Source organism: Psammomys obesus, unplaced genomic scaffold (genome assembly GCF_907164565.1).
Source record: "Psammomys obesus unplaced genomic scaffold, mPsaObe1.curated_primary_1811, whole genome shotgun sequence".
NCBI lineage: Eukaryota > Metazoa > Chordata > Mammalia > Rodentia > Muridae > Psammomys > Psammomys obesus.
This window is the reverse complement of record NW_026590405.1, coordinates 3,730,145-3,741,963: the sequence shown is the minus strand read 5'-3', so window position 1 is coordinate 3,741,963 and position 11,819 is coordinate 3,730,145. Positions and strand designations below refer to the sequence as shown.

General features: G+C 40.4%; 1 protein-coding gene across 1 annotated transcript in view; it reads right to left on the bottom strand.

Annotated features, from left to right (window-relative positions):
• Positions 1–11,819, bottom strand: part of Btbd9 (BTB domain containing 9) — a 340,575-nt gene that overhangs the window by 284,626 nt on the left and 44,130 nt on the right. Inside the window, exons 4-5 of the mRNA XM_055607113.1 lie at positions 10,257–10,521; positions 2,060–2,279 (exon numbers count right to left, since the gene is read on the bottom strand). Of these exons, the coding sequence (XP_055463088.1) occupies positions 2,060–2,279; positions 10,257–10,521 (485 nt within the window). The remainder of the gene's footprint in view (positions 1–2,059; positions 2,280–10,256; positions 10,522–11,819) is intronic.

Genomic DNA, 11,819 nt, shown 5'->3' with positions numbered 1-11,819 from the left:
TGTGTGTGTGTGTGTGTGTGTGTGTGTGTGTGTGTGTGTGTGTGTATGCCTGAAAAGGGCATCCAAGTTTATGGAGCTAGAGTTCCATATGGTTGTAAGCCACCCAAAGTGAGCTGGAAATCAAACACGGGCAGTCTGAGATCTGAACTACTGGGCCATCTCTCCCACGAGATACACTCTTAATAAAAACAAAACAGAGAGCCAGTCACCCAAGGATCTCAGAGACACTGCACATACAAATGCTGACTCTCACCTTAGGAAATACCCTTCCAACATGGCTCAAATGGCAAAAAAAAGCCAAGGTGGTTGGTCACCAACAGGACACATCCTCTTCCTTCCAAATGCTTAAGCCCTAACACTATTACCACTGAATTAACAGGCCCAGACCCAAAAAGGCATAGCAGGTTGGGCAGGTCTTAGGCCAAGGGTAAGCAACACTAGAGACCATCTAGTTCTGCCACCACAATGAATCATGGGACCAGCAAGCTACGGCATTTGCTGGAATGAACGTGCTCTTGAAGCTGCTAGGAAACTGGGTTCACATCATGGCCTGGAGCCAACCCCACTTTTTTCACAACTTGATTTTATTTCCAAAGATGCTTAGCTATACACTAAAAGACAGTTTCTTCAGCCATAGGATGATATGCATTTTATAGGTATTCATAATATCCAATATGTAAGTAATCAAATAAATAATATTCACCTAAATGGAAGGATGCCAGATAACATTTCAAAACTAATACAATGTTTAAAATGTAATAACTGAAACATGAAATTAAAGCTGGGTGCAGTGGAGCACACATATCTGTAATACCAGAATTTGGGAAACTGTGGAAGAATGACTGCAAGTTTGAGATCAGGCTAGGCAAATTGAGACTCTGACTCAAAAGAAAAAAAATGTAAAAACTAGAGTTAAGTTTTTAGTATGGTTAATCCATTTTTTGTGAAGCTATAACAAGATTTTGTAATACGTATATATGAGATAGATAACAATACAAGTTAGATACATACAGATTTTAATAATGGGTAGTGATGAGATTACTAGAAATTTTTATTTTCTATGTGCTTTCCAATGGCTTCCAAAATAAACACTTATTTGGTGCTTGTACAGGAGGACAAAAAAGGGCTGGAGAGATAAGAGCACAGGCTAGTCTTTCGGAGGTGCTAAGCGATTAAAAGCACTCATGTGGTGACACACAGCGTGTGGAACTCCAGTACCAGAGAACCCACCGCCTTCTTCTGGCCTCTGAGTATTGCAAGCACATGGCACACATGCATAACACAAGCTGAACATTTATAACACACAAAATATTTAAAATTAAATTTTAGAAATATTCAAAAACTGTTTTTTAAGGAAATACAACTTTTAACTCTTCCCCTAAAGCTAACCTTCAAGAGAAATAGCAGAATGTTTACAAAGAAATAAGCCATTTAAACCTGTGAAACCAAAGCAGATAGTCACTGAGTACCTAATGACCTTTTCCTGTTCCTTGGGCCACTTCCTTGCTAGAAGGTTGTGCTGGCTAATTTTATGTCAACATGACACAAACTAGAGTCATCTGAAAGGAGGAAATCTCAACTGAGAAGATGCTTTCATGAGATCCAGCTGTAAAGCATTTTATTAATTAGTGATTAATGTGGAGGGCCTAGTCCACTGTGGGTGGGGCCACTCCTAGGACTGGTAGTCCAGAGTTCTCTAAGGAAGCAGCTGAGCAAGCCACAGGGAGGACCAAGCCAGCAAGCAACACCCCTCCCTGGCCTTTGTGTCAGCTCGTGCCTCTTCCCTGCTTTAGGTCCAGTCTGGAATTTCTTCGGTTTTAAACTGTCGTAGTGGAAGTGTAAGCCAAATGAACCCTTGCTTCTCCAAGCTGCTTTGGCCATGGTGTTTCATCACAGCAAAAGAAACCATAACTGAAACAGAAGAGTTCCTTTAATAAACTCCCTCCTTCTAAAAGTAAATAAAGAAAAGGGAAGGGAGAGGAACCAAAGCAGATAACCAAAAAGTTGGGTCTTCTTCAGCAAATACAGCAGCAGCTTCTCAGAGACAGGAAGAACTCACCGGCTATCGCGGTCCCACAGGAGCAGGCGTATGTGGTTGATGATGGATGGCTGGCCGAGCTTGATCTCGATGCCAGAGCGGCAGTCATCATCGATGGGGTGCCTGGAAAATCCATGATCCAAGTCATAATTCTGAGTGTCGCCATCCAGCAAGGCCGACTTCAGCTCTCCTTTCACAACCTGGGCTCCATACTTCATAGTTGCAATGTTTTCTTCAGGTACTACAGTAAAAACAGAAAGAGCAAGTATAGTGTTTACTTCTAATTATTCTCTATTAGCAAGGGAAAGGTGAACTTCTAGAATTCTAGCTGAGTCCAGGATCTGTATTTGATTTTAAGTTGCGTAGGTAAGTCTATGAAAATAGAAAGTATAGACTGTCCACGAAGATTAAGGTAGCATTCAGCATTCAAAACTGAATGTCACTACCACAGCGAGCCAGACACTAAACGTTAAGAGAAAGTTAGTACTAGACATACAGTAGTAGGACAAATATGTCATCTCTGCTGAGCTCATTCTGTTAGCGACGCCAATATCTGCTTAACAAAAAAACGAATCAGATGACCTGTACCCTGCCATCCAGTCTGAAGACAGGTGTAAAGCAAAGCAAACAGGTCAGGTATGTGCCCAAACAACAGAGAAGGAGAAGCTCCAATGTTAATTGCTGTTGGTCACATACAGACAAGATTAATCAATTTTCCTGGCTGAGAAAATAAGATTCTATTTAAGAGAAAATACACATCACTTGAGGTTTTTGGTTTTGTTTTGATAAAAATTCAGAAGCCTGTCATCAAAATCGGAACTGTGGTTATTTTAAGCCCCCTCCTCTCTCTACTGAGATTACAGTCTGGGACTTTGAAGTCCTCTAGACACATCACACTTCACAGGTAAGGAAGGTGTCTCTAGGTTTGATATCCTAAAACTGACATTGTCCATGGAAAGACAAGAGGATGCGTAAGCATGTTCAGAGACCTGATGTACATCAGGGCTGTGCTCTCAACTGGGTATGGCATTTGGGAGAAATTACCCTTTCTAAACTTCAGTTTCTTAGGAGACAATGCTTGTCTCCTACATGTTTTCTGTAAAGACTGGGATGATGTTTGTAAAGCATATAGTAAGCTCTTCAAGACACAGTCATGACCACATCACACACATATGCGAGAGAATTCTTCAGGTTTGCAGCATGTGCATAAACACTGAGCTCCCACAGTGGACACACAACCTGGCCATATGACACGAAGGGAAAAGTGAGATACATCAGGTGCACAACGACAAGATGGTTAAGGGAGAACTCAGCAGATATGGCAGGAAGTCGGTTTTGTCAAAGTGGCTCCAGAAGGACACAAGTAGCTAAATGCAAAGGAAAAGACTAAAGCAACTCAGCAAAACAACACAGCAATGCTGGGCAGCTGAGGCAACAACAGAGCTTTCCACGGTCAGTTATGATCATTATCTGTATTCTCCACAGACACTGCCGCAAGCACTTTACATATATTAAGTCCTTTGATTTGATCCTCATCTTCATCCTCAGAACACAGTCCAACACTGCAGCCATTACAGACAAAACCCAAGAAACTTACTGCCCAGCAAGCAGCAGAGCTGATGTCAGACTGAGGAGTTCAGGGGGCCCACTGCTTGCATTAGGCTCTGCCCCTCCTTCATGAGCAAATTCTGATGGGACCATCACCTGTAGCTCTTAAAAGCACAAGTTAAGACTGAACCAAAGAGGGAAACTTGTGCCAAGCCTCCAAGCTTAGAAACTAGAGCAACCTTTGGTTTCTCTTAAAATAAGATTTCTTCAGTACTAAAACCTATCAAACTCTGAATAACATGCCAGGCACAAGACTTTCAAATGATTATAACTGGAATCTAAAATAGAAATGAAAGTTTATCACAAGTTGAAGTCTTCTTTTGAGGTTTATTTCAAGAGTACTTGAGCGCTTTCTAGACATTCTCCACAGGCTCATTCCCCGAGAGCATATTTCACTCAGACATGAAGATCATTTATACAAGTGGAAATTCCCTCATGGCAACTAGAATGTGACTCCCCTGCTAGATAAAAATACAACTCCAAGGTCTTTGTCCTTCAAAATCTATAGGTAAATGATGATTTTTTTTAAAGTAATCCTGGAAAAATTTAAATTACAAAAATATTCAAACCATAAGTACTCTTAGTCCTACTTCTTTCTATCCATAAAGAGCAGAAATCTCAAAAAATAAGGCAGCAGCAGAGACTGATCATAAATAGCAATCATAATTTTCTTTACACTCATGATTTATAATGTTTTTATAGCCATTAAGAAAAAAAAAATAAATGTTATAGCCCTATAGGTAGGTAAAAACAAACCAACTATTAGAAAGGAGGAGGTGGGGGAGGAGGATGGGGTTACATCAAGGGCCCTCCCTTCTCTGATTGAGATTAGTTTCCAGGACTACAAAGTCATCTACACTTGATGCCTCATGGTAAGGAAGGTGCCACAGATGCCAACACCTAAAACCAACATTCTCCAAAGAAAGGCGAGAGGCTGCAGACACACGTTCAGACACTGAGTCATAATTTAAAACCAAGCTACACAGTGACAAAATCTGAGGCACTGGGCTAATTACCCTGGGTTTTTGTTTTATATTCCTAAACACATTTTGGGACATTACACCTGAGACAGTCATTTACGCCAGTGATTTGGATACACAATAGTCCTCAGCCCAACGAGATTCTCTTTAGCTCTCGCTGTCACCTAAGTCACCTTCTACACTCCCCTCCCTAACTCTCCTGCCTCCCACAATACTCCCTTACAACTGTGTCATTACAAATGACTTTCCGAAGCTTTAGTCTTGCTTTAACCTTCCCCATTAACCCACTCTTTGCAGGCCCAGGCTCCACATTTCTCAATTCTGGTAAACAACAACTAGAAACAAAAAAGGAGCCAGACAAAAAAACTATGGAAGAACGTCTGCTTCTTGAGGCCCAAGTCCTAAGTGTGGTCACAGCCAAGGCGGTTCATTTCACATGGCAACATTCAGCAAGTTACCAAGGAAGAGATGCAGCTAAGCAGGACCACCACGCAACTTAAAGAGTAGGGTGCCCAAAGCTGCCTCTATGTGCAAATCACTGTACTAGACTCAGCCCCACGTGTTCAGCATCTGATGGGACAAGAGAACTCCCATAGACTCTAAACACCTCTACAAATTAATGCACACCAGATATATACAACAGCAAAGGGAAGCCAAGAGCTTTAAAAGATCCATTGTTCTGAGTTTATGTGATGGGGAGAAAGACTTAAATACTAGTCTAGAAACTGGGACTCATTTAGTCATATGTGTGTGTGTGTGTATGTATATATGTATGTCTTGATTCAGAGTCACCGTACTGTGCCAGGTGCAAGATGACCACAGGCAAAAAAAAAAAAAAAAAAAAAAAAAAAAAAAAAAAAAAGGACACAGCTATACTCTTAAAGAACTCAATCTAGTGAACACCTAGACACATAAACCAACAACTGTAACCCAGTTGCAAAAATCCTTAGCCTAGTGACTAGAAAAATGTGTGTGTGTGCACATACACACACAATTTACCTCAGTGGTCTTAAAAACATACTGACTTTTGCTCTATAAAAAATCCTGAGGCTAGAATCTATGATACAGCTCCCTTCTATAAACATGCTGCTCTTTCCCAAAGTCTAAAACAAGATAAACAAAGCAAAGTATAACTCAGCCTTATCAGAAAAAGCACTAACTTCAAGACAGCACATCTCCAGAGCTAAGATAAGACTAAATGTTAAGGGAAGGAGCAGAGGCAGTTCAAACAGCCTAAGGAAAAAAAAGTAATTTCATTGAAAAGTTTACTTCTTTTCCCTAACTGTATAGATAAATACTTATTATACATGCATAAAGCTCATATAAACTACCTTCTAAAGGGGTCAACCATCTTTACTGAGTGAAAACATCTTCTGGATTACCCCTCACCCCTTTTAAAAATGATAGAATCTGCAATTTAGTATAGTTTCAGGACAAGCAGCTGAGGGTTCAACCTTCAAGAAAGCAATGTTAGTGAGCTCAGGAACCAAGTACTAGTGTCAATGCAGGCTCTCTGCACCTCCTGGTAAGTCTTCAGACATGCACGCTTGTGCACACACATACACGCCTAGGAAAGAACAAAACAATCACACAGACTGTGCCAGTAGATCCAAACTAAGCAGAACCAGCTTCAAACCATCAGCCTAAGAACAGTTCTGCAGCGTCAGACCTGGGTTCCCAATGAGAGAAGTGCACTAACTATACAATCATCTGAATGTTTGATAACATTTCTTAGAACAGTTTCTTTAAGATGTTCTAGGAATGTACTGTGGTTCCACAGCATTTTTATTATTAATTTTACTATTTAAATCTGATGAAAGTCAGAAAAATTTAACCATTACTCAGTGATTATATGATTGCCAAACACTTCTATAATATTAAGCTCTGACTGATTTTTTCCAAAATGAAGACTTTAACATTGATGAGCAGTAATCACGGTAAAGGCATCATCCCTGAGGGCCCAGCTATCCCTTTCATTAGGAATCTCACTAGACTCATGGCTTATACATTCACTGACCAGCTAACCAACTCCAAGGAAACATAACTTTATGAAGTTCCAAATACACCTCACACCTACATCCATGACCCAACCACATCTTCAGCAAATCCAGTTTTAGGGCCCTATCAGCTATTAATAGAAACAAAGGGGAGGGGCTTATATAAGAGGGTACAAAATGAGGATTTGAAAAATGTAAAATTACACACTCATATTGTCACCTTTCACCCTCCCACTCCAGCCAAAGCTGACCTTCAACTAGCTCCTCCCATTGCTTCCTAGACCTCTCCAGCTTGTTTCCTACATCTCCATCATTCTGTTTCTCTACTGCCTTTTACCTCAATTCACAAACCAAATCACTAACACATTACAAGTGTTATCCTTTCAGACATAACGGCTTGATTCCTTGGACTAGTCACAAGCTCACCACAATTTACATCCAAAGTCCTCTCAGTTCTCTTTCGCCTTGACCGTGTGCCATCACGAGACACCTTAAGTGCCTTTGCATCCAGCAGTCCCCTGCTGGGCTTCTCCAGCGCTCCTGTAGCTTGCCGACTCTGCTTCTCCAATTCCTTCTCCACTTTACAGGTCTCTGCATCTTGGACTGATGCTTTCACTCCTTTCTCTGGACTCTTCCTCGGATTTCAACGCTTCTTGTCCCTAGCTCTGACGGAGCACCACGAGCTCTGCCTCCTTAACCTGTCTACCAAGCATTCACTGCTATGTGCTGGTCAGTGTGCCGAATGGGCGCATTAAAAGATCGGTGAGTAAAACCACAAAAAATGCTGTCTTCAAAACCCAAACGTCAGTAAAGTTTACAAAACTGTGATAACTGTGACAATTCACACAATGACAGACAGAGATGAGAGAAACCATATTAATACTAAAAGCAGTAATTTCTTACTGAGTTTCTATGCTGTATTTACACAAATTAAGTAATCCTTATTACCACACTGAGATAGAACACTGAAAGTCAAATAACTTATTGCCAGATCATATGGCTAATGACTAAGCTAGGACTTAAAATCAAATTTGTCTGACGCTGGGACTGGGGAAATAGTTCAGTCTACGAAGTGTTTACCACACAAGCAGTGAGAACCTAAACTCTTGCCAGTACCCACATTAAAAAAAAAGCTGAGTATAATGACACACAATTGTAAAACATTGGAGGAAACAGAAACAGGTGAATCTCTGAGGTTTGCTGCCAGTCAGATTCAGCCTAATCCGCACAGCCCAGTTCACAGGAAAAAAAAAAAGTCTCAAGATCAACCTGATGACTCCTAAGGACTAATTCGCCAGGGCTCACCTCGGGCCTCCGCTTGCTGCACACGTATGCGTGTGCGCCCACGGTGTCAACTGAAAAGATCTAGACCTGATATTAGCAACCAAGTCCAGGCTAAGGACATCTACTGGGGCCCAGCAATGTTTCAAAAATGCCCCAAACCAGTCCAAAATAAAAAAGTAATCACTGCAGGAAATGGCCAGCCTCAACAGAACTAACAAATACCCAGAAACCCTCCAGCTGAAGGCCCTCACACCACATTCAGCTTCCTGCACAGAGGCAGTGCTGTTCCCCAACTCTGAAGACATGGAACACGCTGAGGGTTAACAGAACTGTTCCTATGCATGGTAACGTACCCTAAACTAATCCTCAGTTTAAAACCCTGCCATCACCAAGATCTAATTTCCTGGAATCCTGTCTATACCTGTTATTTTTCACTTCTCTGCCAGCACTCTGTTATGCAGATTAAATTCCCTCCTCACACATCTTCCTGAATCCAGTTTAAACTCTTCTAAACCACCCAGGAGAACACCACCGTGGTATGCAAGACATTCTTAAATAAGCTTCCTGTTGTACAGGATGGAGATCTTAATCAACTTTCAAAGAGTTCCATGCTCTGGTTCAAACTGTCATGCTGACATTTTATCATTCATCAGCATAAGCCTTCTGAATGAATCGAGCTCTTTGTCAGGGCCTCTTTCAGACAAGCAACTATGCCTATTTTTCTCACCCATCTTCCAAACCAGCGTTCACCCAAACACAATGCCACTCCAACCAAACATGAGTTTCATGGCCTCCCATTAATCATTGTAAGCCACCTTTTCCAGAAGTCACAGAGTTTTACCTACTTCAACACTATTGTGATAAGTCTGTCACAGGTCTCCTCTCTTCCACAATGAGACTAGATCAAAAGAAAGTTTTTTGCACTTATGCTGCATAGTTTAATGGTTAAAGGTACAGCCTACAGAGATAAGCTACATAAAATTCTCCGTGTGTCATCCTTCTGTGTGACTTTGGGCAATTTGCCTAATTCTGTCCTTTATTTTCTTCCTTTGCAAAACAACCAGTTAAAAATAAATAGTATGTGTCTCCAGGCTGAAGAGATGCCTCAGCAGTTCTTCCAGAGGTCCTGAGTTCAATTCCCAGCAACTACATGGTGGCTCACAATCATCTGTAATGGAATCCGATTCCACTTCTGGTGTGAATAAAGACAGAAATGTGTGTGTGTGTGTGTGTGTGTGTGTGTGTATGTGTGTGTGTGTATACACATACATACATATAATTATATTACATTTATATAAATATGCTATATATTTATATAGTATATAGTATAGTATATATAATTATATATTATAGAATATATAGTTATATATAGTATATGTAATTATATAATATATTATATATTATGTATATTATATAACATATATTATATAATATATATTATAATATGAATTATATATTATAGAATATATAATATATAATTTATAATATAAATTATATATTATAGAATAATTTATAATATAAATTATATATTATAGAATATATATAAATTATATATTCTATAATATATAATTTATATAATATAATATATTATAGAATATATAATTATAGAATATATAATATATAACATTATATATAGTATATATACTATATATAATGATATATATATTGGTTATGTATTTATATATTATATATTTTATATAATATATTATCATATATTTCTATATTATATATTTTTTATATATGTAAATATATCTTTTGATATATTTAATATATATTAAAATATATAATATAATCTTTTAATATAATATACATATCTAAAACCTTTCAAAAAAAATAGTATGTATCTCCTCAAATGATGGGAAGAACTGAATGGTTATGTAGAGCCTGGTCCTGACACAGAAAATATGTTATGATTGTTTACTGCTATTATTTCATTTGCAAGAAAAAACAAAATACCATTATTAACATCAGCCATTACTTAGACCCTCCATGTGTGGTGCCTAAAGAATCAGAAACACAGCATGAACACAGGACTTGCTTGTTAAAAGGAAGAGGAAACGTCTCAGTGTGACAAGCAACTTTTGAAAAAGTGTCCAAGGACATTCTGAGGAGCAGATGAAAAAACGTGTCCAGGAATGACAGGAAATGGCTGTGCGGAGTCGGCAGCAGCGCATCACGTTCGGCAGAATGACAGGAAAGACATCCACAGGAAGCCGCTCGAGCTAGGTGCTCTTGGCCCTGCATGTGCTTTGCAGCCCTGCACCAGAGTTCTATGGCTGCAGCTCTGTGGTTAGGACTGGCCTAAGATGCCGACAACACTCCTCGGGGAGAAGGCAAGTAGGTACTTACTGAGCATGCCTCTGTAGTTGAGGTCCATATCCCGGCTCTCTGACCGCACTTTGATAGCATCTAGAATAGCATCTGGAGATAACAGTCCTGAGGGCCTCACAACGTTCAGAAGCTCAGTGAGGCTCATTAGAGGTAAACGCACAGCCTGCATGATTTCAGCATGATTTTCTTTTGCATTGTGCTTACACCAGTTTAACAAGGCTAAGAAAATATCCTTCTCAGGAGCAGCAAACGAATCTCTTAAAACGATGTTCAGAAGTGCTGTCTGCAAAGGATAAAAAGAGCATAAAAAGTCAGCACCAAGCGCAGCCACTTGCAGAACAGCAGAGCCTGATCAGACCACAGGCAGCATTCCCTTTCTTGTGTTTTGGTCTTCCTATCTATCCCAGTCTCCCCTTCCAGCTGTGTGAATAATCAGCAGCTATGAGCCAGGTGTGTAACAGAGCATTTAGAAGGCTGAGAGGTGGGGATTGCTGTGGGTCTGAGGTCAGCCTGAGCTACAGAGTGAGTTCTGGAAAAACATGGGCTTTCTACACAGGGGTCTTCCCAGAGACTCATACTCTAACCAAGTACCATGCAGGGAGATAACCTAGAACCCCTGTACAGATATAGCCCATGGCAGTTCAGTGTCCAAGTGGGCTCCATAGTAATGGGAAGAGGGATTGCCTCTGACATGAACTGATTGGCCTGCTCTTTGATCACCTCCCCCTGAGGGGGAGCAGCGTTACCAGGCCACAGAAGATGACAATGCATCCACTCCTGATGAGATCTGATAGACTAAGATCAGAAGGAAGAAAAAAGAAACCCTCCCCTATCAGTGGACTTGGGGAGGGGCATGCGTGAAGAAGGGGGAGGGAGGGTGGGACCGAGAGGTGAGGAGGGAAGGGTTTATGGAGGGATACAAAGTGAATAAAGTGTAATTAATAATAAATAAATAAATAAGTAAGTAAAAAACACGGGCTTCTAAATAATAATAAAAAGTAGCACCTTTCCTTCCTACTCAGGCATTTTCTGACCCCTATATAAAGCAATTAGGTCTTTCCCACACATCTATAACCCATCTTCTCTTGTTTTAAAAAAAAAATTTACTTTATTAATTTTTAAAATTAAAACACAGTGAGTGATCTTTTCAATATTTCACTCTTAGTTTTAACATCCCTCTGCTCCACCTCCCCATGTCACCACCCTCCTCTTGCTGGTGCCCCATCTCTGCCTGCCAGAGCCCGGCTTCTACTTTATGTCATATGTACTCCATTATCCCACACACAGAGACACACCTTTTTTCCCAGTTCTCTTCCTTCTTGAGGTTTCTTCTTCCCTTTTCATGGTCCTTTCTAGTTTCATGGCCTACACCTACTGTGTCAGTTAGCTTGTGTCAACTGAACACACACCAGGGTCATCTGAGAAGAGGGCACCCCCAACTGAGACAGTGCCGCCGTGAGAATGGCCTGTAGACAAGCCTATGGGGCATTTTCCTTATTAACAATTGATGTGGGTGGAGAGCCAGCACACTGAGGGCAGTGCAGATGGGTCTTGGGTTGAAAAGAAAGGTGATGGGAGGAA